At 39.0% G+C, this 23,187-nt stretch overlaps 3 protein-coding genes across 6 annotated transcripts in view; 2 read left to right on the top strand and 1 right to left on the bottom strand.

Annotated features, from left to right (window-relative positions):
- cfap36 (cilia and flagella associated protein 36) overlaps positions 1-23,187 on the bottom strand; it is a 42,963-nt gene that overhangs the window by 12,553 nt on the left and 7,223 nt on the right. For 2 of the 4 annotated variants that reach the window (XM_077496334.1, XM_077496332.1), the window contains 9 exons: positions 15,796-15,918; positions 4,913-5,056; positions 3,245-3,437; positions 2,265-2,329; positions 1,944-2,045; positions 1,728-1,842; positions 1,541-1,628; positions 298-406; positions 136-210 (listed from right to left, as the gene is read on the bottom strand). In XM_077496334.1, the coding sequence (XP_077352460.1) occupies positions 136-210; positions 298-406; positions 1,541-1,628; positions 1,728-1,842; positions 1,944-2,045; positions 2,265-2,329; positions 3,245-3,350 (660 nt within the window). In that variant the 5' untranslated portion in view covers positions 3,351-3,437; positions 4,913-5,056; positions 15,796-15,918. Of the gene's footprint in view, positions 1-135; positions 211-297; positions 407-1,540; positions 1,629-1,727; positions 1,843-1,943; positions 2,046-2,264; positions 2,330-3,244; positions 3,660-4,912; positions 5,224-15,795; positions 15,919-23,187 lie in introns of those variants that run through there. The other 2 variants (XM_077496335.1, XM_077496336.1) reach the window with 2 other exon arrangements.
- On the top strand, positions 4,696-10,477 carry scdb (stearoyl-CoA desaturase b). The gene is made up of 6 exons (XM_077496340.1): positions 4,696-4,843; positions 4,921-5,199; positions 6,359-6,489; positions 7,540-7,745; positions 7,848-8,080; positions 8,931-10,477. Exons 2-6 carry the CDS (start codon positions 4,971-4,973, stop codon positions 9,128-9,130), a joined length of 999 nt encoding a protein of 332 aa, XP_077352466.1. The 5' UTR covers positions 4,696-4,843; positions 4,921-4,970; the 3' UTR covers positions 9,131-10,477.
- On the top strand, positions 12,695-21,603 carry wnt8b (wingless-type MMTV integration site family, member 8b). Its single transcript, XM_077496339.1, has 6 exons — positions 12,695-12,934; positions 14,946-14,979; positions 15,790-15,928; positions 17,478-17,603; positions 18,042-18,184; positions 20,113-21,603. Exons 1-6 carry the CDS (start codon positions 12,864-12,866, stop codon positions 20,680-20,682), a joined length of 1,083 nt encoding a protein of 360 aa, XP_077352465.1. The 5' UTR covers positions 12,695-12,863; the 3' UTR covers positions 20,683-21,603.

Below are 23,187 nucleotides of genomic sequence, written 5' to 3'. Positions count from 1 at the left end.
GTTTTTGTTTTTTAAGAAAAGAAAAACTCTGACTCAGGGAATATTGCCCGCAGTACTTGGAGAGCTAAGATTCTTATGAGGCACAAGTTGATTACTGGTGTGGTGTAATGTGAGAGATGCTGTTCAGTTGGCGACCTGATTGGACTGCGTGGATGTACTCTTCCCATTCAATGTTTGTGCTCGGTGAGAGTTTGTGCCACTGTTGTCAGCCTGGTGGAGGAAAACAAAAAATTCAATCCCATAACACTGGTAACTGTCAGCCTGCAAAACTGGTCTAATTTGAAATTGCAGTTTTACCTTGGCAGAGACGTCATCTTGTGCTTCACCGGCGGAGGTCGAACATGCACGTTCCTCCTCCAGCAGGAACCTCCATGACATTTCCTCCTCGTACTCCTCTTTGGACTTTCTGACCGAGACAGAAGGATAGATAGCGTTTACTCACAACAGCCTTGTGGAGCAAAAAATATTTTTGTTTTACCACTTCAACAAAGACCAAGGTAACTTGTGTGTGTGTTTTTTTTGCAGTTTTTTTTTCCTTTTTTTAAATTGCTCATTTTGTCAAAAACAATCAAATGTTTTTTGTGTGTTTCATATTACGCCACAAGCCCTCGTCTGATGAATATATGATATATTCAATGATTGAGTTTTATCTTTTTATCAACCAATTTTTTTATTTTTTTTTTGTGTTGGATAAAAATCAAGTTTCTCTGTTTTCTTTTTGTCTTTTTAATTCCAATAATAGAATGTTTTCTTTTTGTTAAATAAAGATTTAAAAAATCAAGTATTTCTAAGATTTGTTTTCACCTTCAAAATAGAATATTTTTTCTATGTATTTTAATTTAGTGTTATTTTCTTGTTTTAAATCAAAATTCTTAAAAATATTTGGGGGTGTGGTTTTTTTTCACAAATTTTGTAATGTTTTTTCTTTCTAAAAATCAAGAATATCCTTTTGTTTTTAAATTATTATTATAATAATAATTATTATTATTTGTGTTATCCCCCAAAATAGTACTTACAGAGATAAAATTGTATTTAAAGTTGGTATTCTTTTTTTAATTATTATTATTATAATTATTATTATTTGTTTTATCCCCCAATATAGTACTTACAGAGATAAAATTGTATTTAAAGTTGATTTTGGGTATCAAAGAAGTGGATGGTGGACATTTGGATTTGGGAAGCCTCTAAGTCGATGAGCATCCAGGTAGGACAAAATGGATTAAAAATAAATAAATAAATAAATAAATAAATAAATAAATAGTCATTCTTCCTCAGTAGCGGCTTGCTACTAGTGTCAATGACTCGCACTGAAATTAGCCCGAGACTAAGTAGCTTAAAGTGGACTTCTCTTCTGGGTCAGGATGTCGTTCACTAAATCCCATCAGGAGAGCAGGCCAGGAGATCATTACTCATGTAGAAATGCACTTATTTAGCCTAGCATCTGCTTATTTGGCAACATGGATTTGTGTGGTAATTCATATTTATCTTAGGTGCTTGAAAGGCACACTGCTGGAGTTATTATAACTACATTAAAACGTACTTGAGGACCTCCTGCAGGATCTTCATCTCTTGCTGCTGCAGCTCCGTCATCACGTCGTCGCCGTCGGTCAGGCAATCGGGAAGCGCTCCTTGCGTGATGGAGGGATGGGTTAGCTTAACATTGTTTTGGTTTCAACGACCTGTCAACAGTTCAAAAAGTTTGTAAAAGTGTGCAACGCCAAACTTACCATTCCTCTCTTTGATCACCCGGAGGGCCTGAAGCTGCAGCTCCATATTCTTCTGGACCATCAGGGAGCGGAAAATTTGGAAGTCATCTGTGGCCAGGACTGGTTGGAAGACAGACTGAAGAAGAAGAAGAAAAAAAAAGTTTGGTGTTTTGCTTTCTCTTGTTTATGTGACATTTATAGGCCTCAGGTTTTGAGGTTAGGTGGAGTTTAGTGTACCTGCACTGTTTTGGACTTGGCGAAAGGGGAGGTGCACGCATCCAAAAACTGCTGCTCATTGATGCCCACCTCCTGCATGTAATTCTCCAACAGCTTCTCAACCTGCAAAAGAAAATAATGATGAATGTACAAGTGAAGAAAAAAAAATGCACCCAAGGGTTTTGTGAAACAGTTTGGGAAAGTCTTATTTATGTAGTTATAAAAAAATAGAATATTTCATTTACTTATACTAATATCATTAATATACACTTACTAAATTTTGTTTTTTCCATATTTGTTAGCAATGCATGTAAAAAGAAAGAAAAAAAAAACTATACTCACCAACTTCTTATACTGCTGATGGATTTCCGTGTACGCTAACTTATTTTCATCTTCATCATCAAACACTGAAAAGTAACGACATGTATATTAGTCAGAGTGTGTCCAAATTCACATTTTATTCACCTTGTTTTGTTTTAAAAAGAAAAAAGAAGTTTAATTTAGCAGACACAGTGAGTGGGCTAAAAATGCTGTAAAATATTTTAGAAAATACGCTAATTGGCACCAAGATGTTTAACTTTATAGAGAGCATGGCGTTAGCATTAGCTTTAGCCACTGAGCCAAGATTGCGGCTAGCGGAGGTGGTTGGTTCGTAATCTTTTTACTCTTTATCTTAATTTCATTCCGAATTGCTAAATGTATCCCTAATGTATCTTTGGATTATTTGAGAAAATGTCAAATATTTTAAAATTTTAAATTATAAGGTTAATTTATGCCACAGTGTTAATTGTAAAACAAAGCATATAATTATTAACTTTAGCCACGAGTCAAAATGTAAGCTAATGGGGGTAGTTGCTAATGATAATTGCGCCTTTAATTAATTAATATTTTTTCCCACCAAAATGTCAAATGTAAGACAAATTAATGCCAGTCATCCATGTGCATTTTTAACGTTTAGGTGGCAAAATGTAAATTACCATTCAGATAAACCTCGCACCCCACTTTAGCATTATTAGCCTCAGCCACGGAAGCTACAGGAGGTAGTGGCTAATGACGCTCGAGTTTTTCATTCTAATTTTAACAATTAATTGCTGCATTTAATCACTCGCATTGCTTTAAATGCTTTATGAAAATATTGTGAAATATTTTTTACATTTTGAATTACAATGCTAATTGGCGTCAAAATGCCAGCTTAATACAGATAAACATCGCTCCATGAGCAATAGTAGCGTTACCCACTGGAGCCACAATGGAGGCTAATGGAGCTCCCGTGCTAACATAAACAAAGCTCAGAAAACGACCCAATGTGCCTTAAAACTCACCTGTACATTTGTGCTCCATGAAATCCGTGACGGGAATGACCCATTCGGGACTTCCCAGGTAACCCACGATGCTCTCCACCACCCACTCGCTGTCGTCCTCGGCCATGTTGGCTCCAAAAGTCAGCGGTGGTTGCAGCGGTTGATGGCCCAAGACAGGCGGCGCTCCTCCGGGCTTGAACGCGTCCTAGCTCCGCTACGGTACGTAGACACGCAGTCGGCAGATGCGCGCATTTATGATGGTTGTTGTGCTCCATAAACAGCCCCCCATTGCACTCGTTTACAATCGCAGCGAAACGGGGCTTTTTTTTATTTTTTTATTTTTTTATTTTTTATGTCCAGCGGGCGCAGAAAGAATTGCTGCGCACTCGTGGAGTCCGAGGTGGTGCTGACGCCTGTGGTTGCCACAGAAACAGTGACGTCACCCGCCGGTTCTCAATTCTGCTACTCATCTTAAATTGAAATCTGTTAGAGGTTTTTCTCTTATGATGCTTCGTTTGTGTAATATCCAAAGATGGTTGACCTGTATTCATGTCAATGCTTATTTTTTATTTTTTGTATTTTTCTGTCTTTAAACTGCATAACGATTTTCGTATCTGGTATGTATGTAAGACGTATTCTGGAAATTAATTTGTATATTAATTCCCCAAAGTTGACAAGAAACAAGAAACGTTTGTGCCTTATGCTATTTTCTTTGTCATCGTCTTATTTTTATTATTATTATTATTTATTTATTTATTTGTAATGTGGAATTTTTGCTTTCAAAACTGTGGATGTAAACAAGATGGAGACTTTGATCTGATGTTTGTTGCAAAGCTGTGAATGTTAATTAAAAAAAAAGAAAAGAAAAAAAAGAATGCATTTTGCTCGCCAAAAAAAACAAACAAAAAAACAACTCATCTTGATTAAGTGGAGGATTTTTTTTCTTGCTTTTTGTCGTGGATAAATGCTGTAAAAATATATTTTTCATACATAAAAAATAACCATTTTATGCCAAGTGTGATAAGTACCACTCATTCTTTGTTAGGTAACCAAGACATTTTTACACTTAAAAAAATAAAATAAAAAAAAAACGATCGACTTAACAGGAAATGTGGCTTGACACAAACTGTAGAAAGATCTAAAATTTATTTATCTTTAATATTACCTGCATTTTAAACCATATGGAATAAAATAAACTATTACCATAATGAACTACTGTAAAATATTGCTGCTATCCAATAATTAAACTTTTAATTAAAAACAAAACATTTTTTAGAGACGTCAAATTAAAGTAATCCTCGACTCCGTGTCGGCCAGCAGGGGGAGCCATACTTCCTCTGCTAAAAAAACATTTGCCCCTGCTAACAACCATTTATAATGTATTTGTGTTCATTTTGACTTTCTACACATTTTTTTTAAGCGTCACAGTCTTCTTGTTGACAAGTGTAAACCCGGTGGGAGTTGTGAACACGCACACACAGTCACACAACATCAGAGAAGCAAAGAGCCAATAGGACATTCAGAACTACACGCGCGCGCGTGCGCGCACACACTTCATAATAAGGAGGACTTCATTCATTGTCACGCGCACACGACATTTCCACTCTGGACCACTGCACGGTGAGCACAGACAACCAAATCAATCAAAGTCAACTCTTCTTCTAAATGTCAACAAAAGTTTCTTTTTACCTTTCTAGGTGCGGGTGCTTTGCCAACTGTCGTTTGTTTGCGCGACCCCTGCAGCCAAATGCTCGAGAGCAGCCCCCATGGCAAGAGCACAGCAACCACCGCGGAGGAGTCCCGGGCGTTGGCGGAGGATGCGTTTGACGACACCTACGCGGAGAAAACAGAATTAGGTCCCAGACCCCCCAGGACGCTGGTATGGAGGAACATCTGGCTCATGGTGATGCTGCACGCCGGTGCTCTTTACGGAGTCTTCCTCATTCCTGCCGCATGTGCGCGCACACTCGCCTGGAGTAAGTACCGGTAACCATGATTATATGTTGCTTTGATATAGTAAAAGTACGTAGACTCTTAGAAGTACAAGTAGTGCATAGATCAAAGGTTTGGGGACGTTGGGTCGCTATGTTATTGCTAATAATAGTATATTTGTCTAAAAAATATGGTTTTATTAATATACAACAAGTGTGTATATTTAGTGATATTATTTAACAAATATTTAACGCCCTTGATTGTCACTGTAATGTCCCCGTGACCATAGGAATCAAAAGATATCTTCAAATATACTGCCAAGACCTCAACACATGCACATAGTGCAATTTGATTAGGAATATACTGTATTGATGAATGGATATTTAGTTACATTATTAAAAAAAAAAAAAAAAAAAGCCCTAAGATGTACACACACAGTTATAATATGAATAAAAAGTACTTCCTTTGTATTTTTTAAGTTGTTTGTCAAGAAATTAATTTAATGCCAAGCTTTATTTGTACCCTGTACAATCTACACTAATGTTTATTTGATGCAATAGTCATGTTATTTAAGACCAAACATGCCAAAGTTGTCTGCTAGTTGCCAACTACTGTGTTAAGCACACTACTGCCACCTACAGGACTGGAGTTGAAGGGCACCAATCATATTTTGGGACAACAGTGGACATATTTAAACACATTTAAACTTGTTAAAACATTTTTAATTAAACAGGTGCTATTTTGTCACGCTTTATAATGCAATATTATAGTGCTGATTTTCAGAGTATGTGTTTTTGAGGAGCTTGAATAGATTAATGACAAATTGCCCCCATTATTCAAATAATTTTCCAGATACAACTATTTGAATTTGCGGCCTATACAGCAGACGACCGGTGCATTTTACAAATTCCTGAACAGTCCTCACTTTGTCTCTAGTCTGCCCCCCCCAACCCCCCTCAAGCTCCCCCTCCTTTTCTTTGCAATGCTGGGCTGCATATTATTTCACAGTGGAAGACAAAGCACAATCAGCACTCCCATAGACATTCCATTGTGGAGCGCGTGGCACCACAACACAATTCGTCTTTGGCTGCCAGAAGGCCCCTGCATGCTCGCGCCAGACAACAACAAACCGCACACCTGACCTCATGCCCAGTCCCGATGTCGGCCTAACAAGTGACACGTTATCATTTCTCTTTGCGCTAGCTGCCACGTGCTTCTTCTTCAGTGCCTTGGGTGTGACGGCGGGTGCGCACAGGTTGTGGAGTCACAGATCATACAAGGCTTCACCGGCCCTCAGGGTCTTCTTGGCTCTTGCCAACTCAATGGCCTTTCAGGTACAATCCCTTCAGGTACAACACTTTGATCTCAGAAAACCTGGGCGCCGTCTGGCGAACCGTCAGGCTTCCTGTTTAGTTCTGTCTCTTGGACAGCTGGGAAGTTTCGCGTGAATTTTGTAGCCCTGTACTATATATGTTCAATGACAATAAATTTGGTTTCATTGCATTCAAACAAACCAACCATTAGCTTAGCTTAATGCCAGTAGGGGTGGGAACCTCTGGCTATACGATACGATACGATATGCGATACAAGGCTCACCATAATGATTATCTCACGATATGATGATACCACGCTTATCGATATACAGTATTGCTCAGGTAATAAATCCACAATAATCTACAATAAAACTAATCATAAAATAATATAAATAAATAATAAATAAAAATAATATAATTCATAATATAATAATAAAAATAATATAAATAAATATAACTATAATACAAACACATATATATATTTAATATATAAATATAAAACATAATATGTAATAATAATAATAATAATAATAATAATAATAATAATAATAATAATAATAATTTAATAGGCCCCAGCAGTCCCCTGACCCTTGTGAGGAATAAGCGGTCAAGAAAATGGGATGGATGGATGGATGGATGGATAATAATTAAAAAAAACTAAGCTCATGAGTCTTCTTCGCCTAAAGACTTCGTCCATTTTCTCGCCACTCTTATGAGGCGCTCCCTCTAGTGGCCCGCCAAGTAATTGCTCAATAAGTCATGAACATTGGAGCTGTTATAGTGGATGAATATTAACTATAAAATATCACGATACTTGCGTAGACGTATACCTAATCGATTGGTTGACAAAGTATCACGATTTATCGCGATATCAATATATCGTCACACTCCTAAATGCCACCATATTATGGCAAACGCTATCTTTGGGCTAAAAATTAGCATAGATGTTACAATAAGTAACTGCTACTTTAACACACATTGAGCAACAACACATGCGAACAGAAACGTCCGTATGTCCGAAATTGCAGCATCCGTCCAGCATGTGACGTGGCTTTCTCTTCTCGCGTGCAGAACGACATTTACGAGTGGGTGAGGGACCACCGCGTCCATCACAAATATTCGGAGACGGACGCCGACCCGCACAACGCGAAGCGGGGCTTCTTCTTCGCGCACATCGGCTGGCTGCTGGTTCGCAAGCACCCCGACGTCGTGGAGAAGGGTCGAAAACTGGAGCTGTCCGACCTGAAGGCCGATAAAGTGGTCATGTTCCAAAGACGGTACGGAAAAACTCTGGTGGTCAAAATTGATTACGTCCGTGTGCCGTTGTGCATCCAAAACATCAGATTTGCTGTCTCATTTACTATATTTGTTGATTTCAGGCACTACAAGCTCTCTGTGTTGATCTTGTGCTTCCTGGTGCCCATGTTGGTGCCCTGGTACTTCTGGGGCGAGTCCCTCCGAGTGGGCTACTTCCTGCCCGTGATGCTGAGGTACGCCATCGGGCTCAACGCCACCTGGCTGGTCAACAGCGCCGCACACATGTGGGGCAACAGACCGTACGACCACACCATCAACCCCAGGGAGAACAGGATTGTCGCTTTCAGTGCCATAGGTAGGAAAACGCTTTAGCTGGCAAACAATGCTAAATGCTATAGATTAGCTAACAATTAGCATATGTCTTCTGGTAAAACCTTTAAGGAATGGTTATTTGAATGCATTTCTTTTTGAGCTATTTAGTAGCAAATGTCAGACAAACATCCAATAATCACGTTCCTTCGTTTGTCTACGAATGTTTACACTGTTTATGTTTCATTCTGGCTTTTAAGCAAACTAACCTGACACTCACGAGGAGACCTCCACCTAAGCTGAACCCCTGTGTCACGGAGGTGGCGAAAATCTTCTTATTCAGAACATGCCACATCTTTCCAATTCCGTAAATGCAGCAATCGTGTACTGTTATTTCAGCAAGTTTAACCCAAGATAAATATTTAACTGTACAAGCCGTCCTCTGTTCGCGATGCCTTACTTAGTCTAACATTAACTTACAGTGGTGAGACGGTCACAACTGTTTAGTCAGTTGCAGTAGTAATGTTTTTTTTTGTATTGGATAAGAAATGTGCTAAACTTACAACCTATTCTTATGTTACAAAAAGAGCATAAAAAATAATTAATAATATTCACCATTGAGATCCTTCTATCCCAATATTTACAAAACATTAGGTATCGAAATTCCATTTTTAGAAGACTTGATTTATGCAAATAGAGAGGTTGAAAGGGAAATTTTTATTGTTTAATAAATGGTAAAAAAAAAAGATTTATTCTTCCCAATGATTTTTTTAAGTAGAATTTTGTGTTTACTTAGCGAAACGTTTTGAAGAATATCACAATTAGCCAAACTGCTGCTTGTTGTTAACGTTCCCACCCTGAGTCAGCATTCTTAACCCTTTCTCTCCCTTCTCCAGGGGAAGGCTTCCACAACTACCACCACACGTTCCCCTTCGACTACGCCACCAGCGAGTTTGGCTGCAGGCTCAACCTGACCACCGCCTTCATCGACCTCATGTGTTTTCTACGTCTGGCCGGCGAGCGCAGGGAGGCGTCCAAGGAGATGATAGCGACCCGCATGCAGCGGACGGGCGACGGCAGCGCTAAAACTGGCTGAGTCGGAATATTAGCAGCACATTATAATAATGATGATGATAATGACGATGATGATTAAGAGACACAGACAGTTTTCACCCTTATACCAGATTGACAACATTGGGAGGATAATGGGGTGGCTTAGTCTTGTCCTTTTCCACTGTACAGTACTGACTAGACACTTTTCTATAAGGTACTGTTTCGAGTACCTGGAGGTAGCTATAGCTACCAATAAATGGGTTACCAGGTTATCAGTATACAGTAGCTGTGTTTAAAAAAAAAAAAAAAAACATACAAATTTTATTACCAACTTTTGTTACATCCAAGTTACTTCAACTTCAGTACAGAACAAAATTGGGCCAAATATAATTAACCCAACCTTGGGTAAAAGTAGCCAAATCTGCTCAAAATTGCACTCCGTGAGTGGGTTAGAAAAACAACCTATAGCATTTTTCAGTGTCACAACTACATTCGATAACGATAAGCACATTTTGACCGATATGCCTTTCAGTTTTTATAGTTCCCAATTAAAGTCGTTACTGTGCAGTGGTAAATGCGGTATTTGTCAAATGCGTTGACGAATTGCACTCGATTGCAGAAGACTTAATTTATGTGATATTTATTAATCTTTTCCAGTTTAGAAACTTAAATAATAATGTTTACGGCTAAGAACATGCCCATCACCAGATTTTGTGAGTTAGCTTTTACTGTGTAATTTCTGAAAAGCAACAAAAATGCTTCATTTTTGTCTTACTGAAATTAGCTACGTGGCTCAAGTTGAACATCATTTGAAGATCTATTTACTACCTACCGCAACACATATACTGCAAACTCACTCCATATGTTTAAAATAATACAAACACATTCCATCCATTCATCCATTATCTGTGCTTCTGTTTAACATCTCAGCATCCTAAACCCACTAAACTTCACATTTGTTATCTTTTTGGCTAATCCGAATGAAATATAATGCGAGCATAGTGGTTGGACGTTATAGCGTCGTATTGACATAAGGGTCAATGAGTTTATCTGCACAAGTGCAGAAAACTCACTCATCCGTATATTTATGCTGTAATTTTTGATTTGAAGATAAAGGTTCACCTTCAGATAAGAATGTCAGTCAGACACGGGCTGCAAAAAAAATTAAAAAATCTCAGAGACACATGGGGCAGTTACAAGGGTGATCTACTAATATAAACAGAAGCACAAATCATCCAAAGATGGTGTGGTATCATTGTTGCTTTACTTGACCTATTTGGAAGTGACTATGGTAAGTAGACAATTTTTTTACAGTGTTAATTGATAAATAAATGGCACAAATTTTCAAAGAATGTGGCTGAGAATAAAAACAAACTTTATACCTGATAAATTACTTTGTATGATCATTTTGTTGCGTTCTATATGAGATACTTTTTTCTTCTTTTTTTTTGCAGCCATTCAGTATGTTTTTGTGGGACATCTTGTACTTCTTAATTGAGTGCCCCGAACTCAACCTTGTGATTCTCATCTGTTTAACTCCTGTTGGTCGCACGCACACACACAAAACAAAAAAAACAACAACAAAAAAAACAATTGTGCGTACATGCGTCACTATCTCACTGCGCATATTTCAGATAGCTCCGCACGCCGTCTCGTTTGTTGGACATTCCTCGTTTTGACAGTTGGCTGCGGTACAACCACAGTGTCACCGTTGGTCGTCAAAGCAGCTACTTAGTAAACATGTCGGCGTTCAACACGATGGAATCAGATAGCGACAAAAGGGAGCGACAGAAAATGTATGGCATTGGAAGGCCAATGGAGCTGTGCAGTAAGTGCCCCCTGCTGGACAAATTGGGATAATTGCCGGCCAAAAAGAGTGATTAAATTATGCAATACGCACTGTCGTCCTCAATGAACTTTACATGGTTAAATAAAACGTAATTTATGAAATATTAATTCGTTAATTTTTTCCACACCAAAAATTGTGTTTGTCAAGTATTTATTCCGCATGTGTTTTAGGTGCCCGAGTACGGTTGGGCCAGCACATGACTAAAAAAAAAAATCTAACAAAGTGTACTGTTAATGGGTGTGATGGACCGGTAAAATTATATGATTAAATACCGATTGTTCTTGTACATGTACACAACAACATTTTCGAAATGAAATGGTCCGCTAAAAAAAAAAAAAAAGAAAAAAAAGAAAAGAAAAGAAAACCCAAGTAGCCAACAGTTACAGTACAAATAAATGACAAATATATTTACAGTAACGAAATAATCATATTCTAATCATCCCCTTTCCAAACACGGTACCGAATAAGGATCTTCAAATATGAAAACAAAAATACTTTGATTTCCTTTTAATCACACGGGTCGAGTGTACCTAATGAAGTGGCCACATTCTGACGTCTTCCTAAAAAAAAAATAAAAATAAAAAAATAAAAAACGACTTCCCTTTAAGTCTTAATCCAAAAACATCCTTTGAAAGTATTTTGTGCTAATCCTAATTTGCACACAAGAAGGTTGGATTTCCAAGGAGAGGGACCTGCATGCAAGACGGGATTTATTTGGGCAACTGAATGAGCACGAACACATTTCATTATCATTTGATTTCATTGTATTGCCTTAGCCTAGAAATGTTTGTTATGTCAAATAACCCAAAAACACTGTAATTCTGACCTGACTTCGAGGTTAGTGCTGCGCGTTCTGATTTCGATTCGTCGATTTTGACGACGTATGTCGTGAGGACGCCGTTCTAACTTGTGACCTATATGCCTATGTATGAATTTAGAATTTTGCGGAATTTTCAAATAATAAAAAGTGTCATACGTATTTTCAATGGTTTTTGAAACAAATAAAGTTTTACTAATTAACAAATATATCCATCCATTTTCTGAATTTTCTTATTCCCCACAAGGGTATTATAACATGAATATATGTATTTTAAATTATTTTTAAATTAATAATACAAAACACATATATTAAATTGCTGTATGAATTGAAGAATTTCCATTAAATTATAAAATACTAAATGCATTTATATGACATATAGCATAAAAAAACATATACACATTTTAAAATATATAATTTTGATGTAAAGAAATAAAAATTTAAATTATAGCAGGACTTCGTCGTATAAGGAGCTGCTGTATTTTTTCTATTTGCTAATCCACATGGACGACAACCTTCTCAACAGCAAATATGGGATTAAGAAAAACATTTTCACCACTGATACATGCCATCACTGATTGATAATGTTTTATGTTTGTTTTTTGTGTTTCTGTAAAGCGCTTTGTGACAGCTAAGGCTGTTTGAAAGCACTATATAAATAAAGATGACTTGACTTAACTTGAATCACAAACACATTTTGTGTTTTATCTAACCAACATGTTCGTCTCTTAATCCCTCTTGACAATCACTTGGATGACTTTTTTTTTTTGTCTTTTTCGAGTGTTGCACTTTTTCCTTCAGTGCTGGATTAAGCAGATCGTCCCTCGAGGCCCAGGGTGCCCCTTTTGATCATCTCAGTCTCCTCTCACCACCACCACTGCGACTCATGGGATTGGCCGCGAGGGTAAGAAGAAGAAGAAGAAGAAGAAGACGAAGAAGAAGGGGGAGGCGGGGTGCAGTTGTTGGGGCAATCTTTAATTAAGCAGATAATCTCTTGTTGGGGAAGAGAGTGGCTCCATTTCAGAGCACTCCCTCCTCATCCTCCTCTTCCACTTTGCAGAAGAAGCTCCGTGCGAGCTTCAGTCGCCATCTCCTTGGTCACCTGTCAGCATGTTCATGCACTGGGAGGTTTGCTTCTACATTTTCATCCTGCTGGCGCACATGAGGTCCTACTGCTGCTGGTGAGTTCCAGCCGACACACTTCCTCTGTTCTTTGTGCATTTAGCATCAAAAGTGCGTGCAGGTAATTTTGTTGGGGGTAGGGGTTAAAAGTTAAAGAGAGAATCATTTTGTAGAGAGCACAATACAAAATGATCAGTTGCTCTGGTTTTGCTGTTTATAATATTTGGATTAAACAAAGTAAACTCAACAAACTACTCACGATGCATGACATACTGTTAATTAGAGCATTGCAGAAAATGAAATATTCTGAATTTGTTATACTCATTCCAATTAATTTATTGAGTATCATTTAAAACCTAAAATACATAAAATACTGAAAATGCACATTTTATTAAATGATCAATTAATTAAATCTTTTGGTCTAAAAAATTCATGTTGTTTTTGTAATTTGTAAGTATAAGTAAATGAATGAATGAATGAATGAGTAAGCAAATAAGTCTATATGTAAATAAATAGGGAAGCAAGTAGCAGGCCTAAGTAATTAAGTAACAAAAACTAAGTAAAAAGTAACTAAGTAAAAAGTAAGTTAAACAAATAAATAAGTGAATAAGTAAAAAAAAAAAAAAAAGGTTTAGTAAAACATTAAAAAGTCAGTAAGTTAGCAAAACTTTATGTACAGTAAGAAAATAAATAGGTAAGTATACAAGTAAGTAAATAAGTAAATAGTAAGTAATTAAGTATTTAAGTAAATAAATAGGTAAGCAAGTAAGAAGGTAAGCGAGTAAATAAGTAGAGTGCATTTGATTAATTTTTTTCACATAATGATCTTGCAAAGTGTTTTGCATAATTATAGAATGCAGTTCAAATACAGAAACAAAATATATTATGTTTTATTAATTTAAGAAAAATAGTATAGTATTTAGTATTTGCTATTAATAAAAGAATTTGCTATGGTGTCGGGTGGAATCCTCTTACCTCCAATATCATTTGTTTTTAGAAAACAAACAAACACAAAATGGCCTGCTTGTCAAACCATGAACATCATGAGCATTTTCAGATCGAGCCATTTTCAACACTTTTACTGATCAATAAATAACAATGTTTATTTATTACTTATTTATTTTTTAACAATAAATAATATTGGTAAAATAACATATACATGTTGACTGACAAACAGTATAGATTTGTGGAAAAAATATCCACAAAATGTGCAAATCATAATGGTAATTTGATCATAATGGTAAATGGAGTGCACTTACACTTTAAAGTGCTTACTGTTCACTCTACAGGATGTTACAAAGTCTCAAATTCGCTATTTTGAAAACAAATACAGGTTATTTGTTGTATGTTGATAATTGTTACAAATCTATACTGTATGATGCGTTATATATATTATATGTTGATATGTTATGATGATTTTGTTATTAATGGCGAATTGCCTTCTCTATTCAGTCATCAGCGATTTGTGCACAGCTCTACATATAAATATATGAATTAAAACATTAAATCATGACACAAATTATATTATTACTCTTTGTTTTTATAAAATACAATATTATAGAGTGCTATTTTCTTTATTAAGAAACATATTACACAAATTGTGTGTGTTTTTTATTTTTATTTTATTTTGAGGGGGCCTGGAACGGATTAATAGCATCACCATTCATTTCAATGGGGAAACAAGATTTGAGATGCAAATGTTTTGAATTATGGTACTAGCATGGTCAACAGAGCATATTAAAAACTTCTATCTCACCACACTACCGCATAGAAATCTACAAGACTGCGCGGGTAACATTTGTTTTTAATACAGTGCACTTTTTAATAAATTATTATGTATTATAACTTTCTGCTCAATAAAACTTCACTTTTCCTCACTCCAAATGACTTAAAATGATTTCCCACAACCTCCCATTCATTAAGTTGTATCGAAACAGCATCAGCAATGTGACTATTATGGGATATTTCCGTCCGTATCGGTTCTGTGTGACAGTTTCCCATGCGCTAATGAGCGGAATGTGTTATGGACATTGAGCTTCCCGGAGTTGAATAAGCTGTCTCCTTTTCCAGGTCAGTGAATAATTTCTTGATGACTGGACCCAAGGTAAGCCAACTTCCTTTTGATCTCGACTTCCCATCCCCAGAGAAAACATGCTCCTGCTTTTGCTTTTTCCTCCTTCACATCTTTTTGTGTGCTACCTGTGTGGGATTAATGCAGCCATATTCTTCCTCATTCTTTCCCCTCCTGCATGCGTACACTTGACCTTATTGAGAGCTTGTGTGTGTGTGTGTGTGTGTACCAGAATGTGTTAAGAGGCAAGGGCGGCTATTGCTTTAGTGGGTGGTCATCATTAGCGAGACCCTGGGCCCCATGTGTAGGTGTGTGCGTGAGGGTGTCAGTGTGTGAGGTGCTACATTCTACCTCAGAAAAAAAAGATACTTGAGACATATTAGCTGTATGATCATTCACACGCTCATTGTGGCACACAGTACATTTGATGCACCTCTTATAAGTGAAGTCAAGTAAAAAAACAAAAAACAAATGACGTTAATGTGTTCTACGTGCACCAACTATAGTGTCAACACGGTATTCTGATTCATATTGTGTTTGTGGAATATGAATTAAGCAGATTTTAGCCATCTCAGGTGGTGGCCATTTTGCCTTGTGCTGACACCTGCTGGCGACTGAAAATAACATCTCTTGCAAATGTCACATGACCAAACCCAGAAAACAGGTGAGCCTTGATGGCCATAATTAAATGTATATTCTTAGTGAATATACCCCTATGTTTAATAAATAACTGCCGACAGTGGCTCTCCTTTCCCAAATGCAAGGGCATCACAGTGAGAACCGTAAAAAGTCATTCAAATGTCAAGGCAGCACTGTATGCGATGGAGATCGTGTCTCGTGCAGGCGTACCTGATCTACTCCAGCAGTGTGGCGGCGGGGGCCCAGAGCGGCATCGAGGAGTGCAAACACCAGTTTGCATGGGATCGCTGGAACTGCCCCGAGAGAGCGCTGCACCTGTCCACGCACAGCAGCCTACGCAGCGGTAAGTGAAGAGCAGACATTTCAGTGCACTAGCAGCACAATTGGGTTACTAGTAATGTATTTTACATTAGTCTGTGACATTTCTACACAATAGAACGACAATTTTGGCATACTAGTCAAACAGCTTGTAGAATTTTATGATGTCCCTAGTAGTACTAATATCACACAGTTGTCAACTCGTGCATAGTTTTACCTTATAGTAAAGCTGCCTGAATAGTGTGCCAAAGTTGGCCTCACTAGTAAGACAATATAGTGTGCTGCATTGGACAAGAAGCATACTAGTACATGGACCAATATTGACCAAATGCTCAAAAGAGCTTTTCATAGCCGCTATTCCCAGTATGGGACTGTTGCATTCCCTTTTGTCACACGTGCCAAAACAAACACACTAATCCAACACTCTCACTGGATCACTGCTGGTCGTGAATGCGCCGACGCACAAAGCCAATTAGCATCAGGATGGAAGAAAGCTGGCTGCTTTGCACATGGAATTAAATTCACCAGACATTTTATGAGGAACAATAGAGAGCTGCAATAGAAAAGCTGTTTTAAAATTCTGCCCGTACAAACGAATGAATGCTCAACTTTGATTGACATGGTAAATTAATTGTTTTTCTTTCTTTCTTTTTTTTTTATGTGGTTGTAGTTTGCAGTAATATAGAACTGGACATCGTGGTTGGTTATTTAAAAAAAATATATATATTTTTTTTTTCTTCAATTCAAAATTCAAAACTATTATTAAAAAAGTAGATAACTTTATATATATATATATATATATATATATATATATATATATATATATATATATATATTCAATGTCATTTACCATTTTATTTTCATTAAGCCTTAGTTATATATTTTTTGGACGTAAACATTTAAAAAAAAAAAAAACGTGTGTAATATATATCAAAGGGGCATGACGCAACTTAAGACTGAAATTGGAGTGTTAAAATAAACATATTTTTCACCCACACATGTTTTAAGAATTGTATAATGGACCGGAGGCACACCTGTGGCACAATGACTGTTGTTCCTATTTTCCTGTAAAGTGAAATAATGTTGGTGCGGTCGGGCTGGAAACTTTAACTTTTGCTCTGAGCATGACGTCATGCTCATGATCCTGGCCGTGTGCACGTTGCTGACGTCTATTCCGCGTTTCGCCAGAGGGGTCGCAAATGTACAAAAACTCTGAATCCTGCGTAATGGCCCTTTAAATACTACATAATTTTAATAATCCGGTTATTTAACAGGTTATAGTTCAAAACATTTTTTTTTGTGAAAAAGTTATTTTTTTAAATACTTTGTCTCTTTATAAAAATATTTAATCTTCAAACTTTGGGATTCACCAACTGACTTATTTGCAAATTTTGGGGGGAACTATACATCTTTATTTGCGGAAACTTACTGGTATACAAGGCCTATATTATTTCTCTTTATGTTATGCTTACAGTGTTTTTGTATCTAAATACATTTACAGTATTTTTAAAAACAACATTATAGTGGCCTCTAATACGGTATTCACGTGATGATTATACGGCTCCCTCTTGCAGCCAATCGGGAGACAGCGTTCGTGCATGCCATCAGCTCAGCTGGGGTAATGTACACGCTGACCAGAAACTGCAGTCTGGGGGATTTCGACAACTGTGGCTGCGACGACACCCGGAACGGACAAAGAGGTAAGAGTTATTTGATGTCTTTCATATTATTATAATAACGGAAAAGACATGCAATAGTTCCGACACTATCACAAATTTATTATATCTCAGAAATAACATCATTTATTTTGCTGTCTGCTATTTTCTGAATTCAAAATGGCTCACAGATCTCTCTGGTGTATTGCAACAACATAATGAGGTGTTCTCCAGTGGCAAAGACATATTGAGGGTAAAAGAACCAAAAAAGGAACTCCAATATGAATTTGTGGTAGTTTTCATGGAAACAGAGAAGAATTCTCTTTATCCAAAAATATAGCGTCTTAAGAAAACATGTTGCAAACTATGGAACTTAATTTGGGACAAATTTGGGGTGTGTCTTTACCGTTACTAATCAAATTCAGTGACCCGGTTATCATGACATTGTATCCTATGCCAAGTAAATGTGTTTTTTTCATCTAGGTGGTCACGGTTGGTTATGGGGAGGCTGCAGCGATAACGTAGGCTTCGGCGAGGCCATCGCTAAACAGTTTGTCGACGCTTTGGAAACCGGCCAGGACGCCCGAGCGGCCATGAATCTGCACAACAACGAAGCTGGCAGGAAGGTACGGTTTAGCATCCACTGATGTCTTTTTGTTTTTTGTATCCAAACGATATTGAGATGTTGATATTTTCGGGACTCCTTCATTACATCCGTCCCCCCCACCCATCTCTGTGAGTGTGCCACCCAAGGATCCCCTTTCACACGGCTATAAGTGAGGTGCCACTCGTCCCCCGATCATAACAGTGTGTTCGCTGTACCAGAAGGGCCTATTTACCAGCTCTGAATGACAATCCCTCAACTCGAGAATCGCAAGATCGCCGGCGTGCAAGCCTAATTGGAGATCCAGGGGAGCCAGACATTGCGCGCCGTTCCGTATTATCCCCCCGTTTTTTAAATAAGTGTTTAGTTTTATTCTTGCAATAAGGATCCCACATTTATGTTGGTCTTTGTACATCTCCGGAGGTAGTCTGAGGGGACCACAGGCGTGCAGCTGAAGTGCTCTTTGTTGACGGTGCCTTTGCAACCCCCCGTCGGGCCCCGGGATCCCCACGGCACCTGGAGCATCATTGTAACAGAAAAAAATGGGCACAGAAAGGAGAAAAAAACCCTCCTTTTTCATAACCCCACTCAATGGGACTCTCCATTGGGTCTTGTCACTCTCGGAAAACATGATGATAATGAACAGGCTAAATAAATACTCCCATTTCTTCTAGTGGGGGCACGACGGGTATTCGATGTGAAACTTTTGGATTGACAAAAAGAAAAAAAAAAAAAGAGGACGTCCTCTTTTCAAGCGACATATGTTTTGTGTTGGTTAAAGTCAGGAAGCACAGACGACAACAAAAACACAGCCGAGGACCGCAAGGCGATCACCTTTTTCTTTTATTATGAGTTCACCCTTCTGTTTTACTTGAATATGCCGTGTTGACAACACAATCCATTGGTTTAAAAACACCCCAGTAAAGGGACATTGAACATCATCAACATCTGTTCATTTTTACTTGGGTTTGTGATGGAGTTTTGGTACCGAGTCTGTCTCTTTAAAAGTGGCTAGTCTACTTCAACGTAGTCTTGCAATCTAATCTGTGCAACTATTTACATCTACTTGATTACCCTCCTCACCCACAGGTTCCACTAGAATACATTTTCTAAAGAAACAGAAGGGTCTATCTGGAAGACCAACCCAGCTTTTTAAAAATAAATAAATAAATGAATTATTTAGGTCAGCAGTAGTTGCTCACTTTCTGCCTTCTGCAAGTACCCCGGCACCTGTTTATGAACCTTATGAAAAGGGTCTGTTTGTGTCAAGGAAGCAAAACGAAAACAAACAAACAAAAATCTAACAGACGCAAAGAAGAAACAAAACACTCAACACTGTAGACTCTAGGAAAAATATTACGATGAAGGCTAAATCACGTATGATAGCAACACTTAACCACGACGGTCTAAGACAGTTAAGACATCCCCAGTTGTGGGGATGTTGGCGATATAACAAAAGCTCGTGATGCTGTATAAAAACTCACAATATTGGAAAAAAAAAACTCCTAAAAAAAGTCAAAATATTGTGTTTTTGTACATAACAGCAGTGAAAATTGAGCTAAATCTATGCCAGCAGGTTCACTGCTCTCTGCCATTTTGAATTATTCTGTAAACAGCATGCAGCCGATGCTCCTATTGGCTTAGAGGTGCAAAGTATCATGGTCTATGTAGTTCACAATGCTGCGTTCGGCTGAATGAGGCGAAAGGAAATAATTTTTGACAGAGATGTGCTGGTTCTAATATTGTAACATGACGAGAACGATGTTGTGGACATTTTAATATCCCTATATCGCCGTTATCATTACATCTCTAGTAGAACGTGAGGATGGCGACCACAGGTGGACCTAACGTGCATATTTTCTTGTACTAGTGTATGAATCCCCAAGGGAGGCCTGATGATCTCTCACGGTTAGGAATCACTGCTCTATTTAACGTTTATCCCGACTGCAGGCGGTGAAAGGGACCATGCAGAAGACGTGCAAGTGCCACGGCGTGTCAGGGAGCTGCACGACGCAGACCTGCTGGCTGCAGCTGCCCGAGTTCAGGGAGGTGGGCAACTACCTGAAGGAGAAGTACCACAGAGCTCTGAAGGTGGACCTCCTCCGCGGGGCCGGGAACAGCGCGGCCAGCCGGGGGGCCGTGGCCGAGACCTTCAGCTCCATCTCCCGGAAGGAGCTGGTCCACCTGGAAGACTCGCCCGACTACTGCTTGGAGAACCGCACGCTGGGCCTGCCGGGCACCGAGGGCCGCGAGTGCCTGAAGAAGGGCAAGAACTTGAGCAAGTGGGAGAAGCGCAGCTGCAAGAGGTTGTGCGGCGAGTGCGGCCTGGCCGTGGAGGAGCGCAAGGCCGAGACGGTATCCAGCTGCAACTGTAAGTTCCACTGGTGCTGCGCGGTAAAGTGCGAACAGTGCCGGAAGACGGTGACCAAGTTCTTCTGCGTGAAGAAAGGAGGCGCCAGGGGGAGGAACGAGAGCGCGGGTGGACGACGTAAGATCCTCAAGCCCAGCAAGAAGCACTGAGCCTCCCTTTGAGCCATAACTTTTCAAGAAAAAGTCCTTCTGGAGGGAAAAGTTGTACATTTCCAGGAAAAAAAGACAATCTCAAGACAACTGCTTAAAATATAACACAAAAGAAATGTCGAATTCAGAGAGATATTTCTCAAAAATTACAATTAGGGCTTTGAAAAGGTACATTAGGGAGCACAGTGACCGAGTGTTTAGCACTTTTGTCTCAGTTCAGAGGTTGAGAGTTCGAATCTGGGCTTTGCACTTTCTTACAGTGCTAGCGTGTGCTTTCGAGGTCCTCCAGTTTCCTCCCACATTCCAAAAACACGACTGTTAGCTCCGTTGAACACTAAATTGTGCAAAAAGTCCACCTAAAGTCATTGTTTCTGCGACTTGTTGGAAACGGTCTTTCAAGAACGAATCACTCTAAACTTTCAATTGAATTGTCTGTTTCGATTCTTAAGCCTGTATCCTTCTGAGTGTGAAGTTTTGCGAAAGCAGAGAATTGAGATATTTCATTAGGGTTCGTAGAAGGTCACAAAAAACTCAGAGGACGAGGAAGTCGCAAGGACGTTCGGCAACAGTTTTACAAACTGTTTTTCTTGTCGTTTGTTGAAAATGTCTTGGTGGCAAAAAAAACGTTTGCCACCATCAAAACTGTTGGTGAATGTCTTTGCGATCGTTTGTGACCTTGAACGAACATCCGCTACCCTCGCAAACCTTCGCCGTTCAGTGGCGATCTAGGTCATGACAATTGATCTGAATTTAATTCTAACCAGTTTGTTGCCCCTTTGATGTATTTAAATGTATATAAGATGAAGCACTTTGTACTGTACATTGTTAATTTATTGCACCGCCTTACCTTAGTTGTATAGTTATTAGTTGTGTTTGTTTTCTATTCATCTGTAATGAAAGAATAATAAATCCTTCCTGATATCATTCCGCCTCATCTCGTGACTGTCGTTTTGAAGTAAACATAACGCGACTCCTCGCATTGTTCACACAAGAGGGTTAGGGTCCTCAAGGTGGGGCCTGGGGGGTGTTCGACAAAGAAAGGAAAACCCTTCAACTTCCCTCCGTCGTGCCTTTCTCAATTTCGCCCCCACAACAAATCCCTCCTGTACCCTCCCTCGTCTTGGTAATCCTCAAAAGAACGCCTGAGTTTCTTTACTGTTTAATACTAGTTTAATTAACTTTGTCCAGACAGAGTAGTATAGCCAGGAGGGGGGGAGCTTGGAGGAGGCCATGAGGCAAGTCGCCCTTATAAAAATCATCCCGCCTCTAATTTTGTATGCTAATCTCCTTTTTCACGCCGCACCTCCTTAGCGGAGTGTTCGGGCGGAGGGGAGAAATGTTGGGAAAACTTGTGCGAGGCTTCCTGCGGCTGTTTTATCCCGACGGGCCCACCTATTTGGCTCCTTTCACTCCTCTAGGACCTGCCTTTGCTCGATTTAACAATGCGCGCGGAGCTAATCAGCTCTCTCGGAAATGCACCGCTGTCGAGGAAGGTAATCCCCTTCTTCGTGCGCTCTCAATGGCCCGTCGCCTCCTAAAGGACTTTGGGAAAAGGCTTTACACAGATTCACACTGTTCCCTCAAAAGAAGTTAGTTCAAGTATTGTGCCCCAACAAGTGGCTTTTATAAACACATGCCTGCCAAGCTAGTGGAAGAAGTGCCAGGCCCGACCTGGCAGGGGCCAGCGCATGGCAGCCCAGGGCCCAAACCCTTCAGAGGAGAAAGAGAAGATTAGAGGTCCCATTGAGAAAAAGGGGGAGCGGTTTCTGCACCTTCCTCCTTTGGCTCAATAAAGTGTCAAGGAAACACCTTGTTGACATCTTATTTAGCAAATCATGATAATCAAAAGACCCCTCCTTCCTCCGATGACCCCACCCGACCCCCCCGCAAGCCCCATGCGGAATCACTCATGAAAAGCAGCATTCCAGACATGTTGCCCTGTGGACACTGGATTATTTTGTTTATTGTTATTATTATTTTTACCCCCAAGCTAAATGCTAAAGCTACATAAAAAGAAATGCCAATTGGTTGTTGAATAAAATTATTTCTGTTGTTAAATACAGATTTTTATTCTGGTAGCATTACAACTTTATTCTCCTAAAATGATGCTGCCTTGTAATAGTATTATTCTTTCTCACTTTTCTTGGTTCTATAAAAAGCTAATTTTCCTTAAAGTTACTCCCGTTTATCATGTATTTATCCTCAAGTGAAAAAAGTCAAGCAGCACTTTACGTTTATCATGACTCAGACACACAAACATTTACCCCCACTCAGTGGGCAACGCGACCTCCGACCGAGGGGTCTGAAGTTCCCTGTTCATGGGCCGGCCCTGCCATGTCCAATTTGCCAATGCACATCAGCTCAAGGTGGCGGGGAGAGATGGACGACAGTGAGCAGGAAGTACGGGATTTCAAGTCGCCTCTTTCTCACGAACACAGGCATTTGAGCTATTAACTTTCAAAGATGTACCCGACCGACCACAGGGCACATCTTCATCACTCTTTC

This window comes from Festucalex cinctus, chromosome 14 (genome assembly GCF_051991245.1).
Source record: "Festucalex cinctus isolate MCC-2025b chromosome 14, RoL_Fcin_1.0, whole genome shotgun sequence".
NCBI lineage: Eukaryota > Metazoa > Chordata > Actinopteri > Syngnathiformes > Syngnathidae > Festucalex > Festucalex cinctus.
This window is presented reverse-complemented; position numbering and strand designations above follow the sequence as displayed.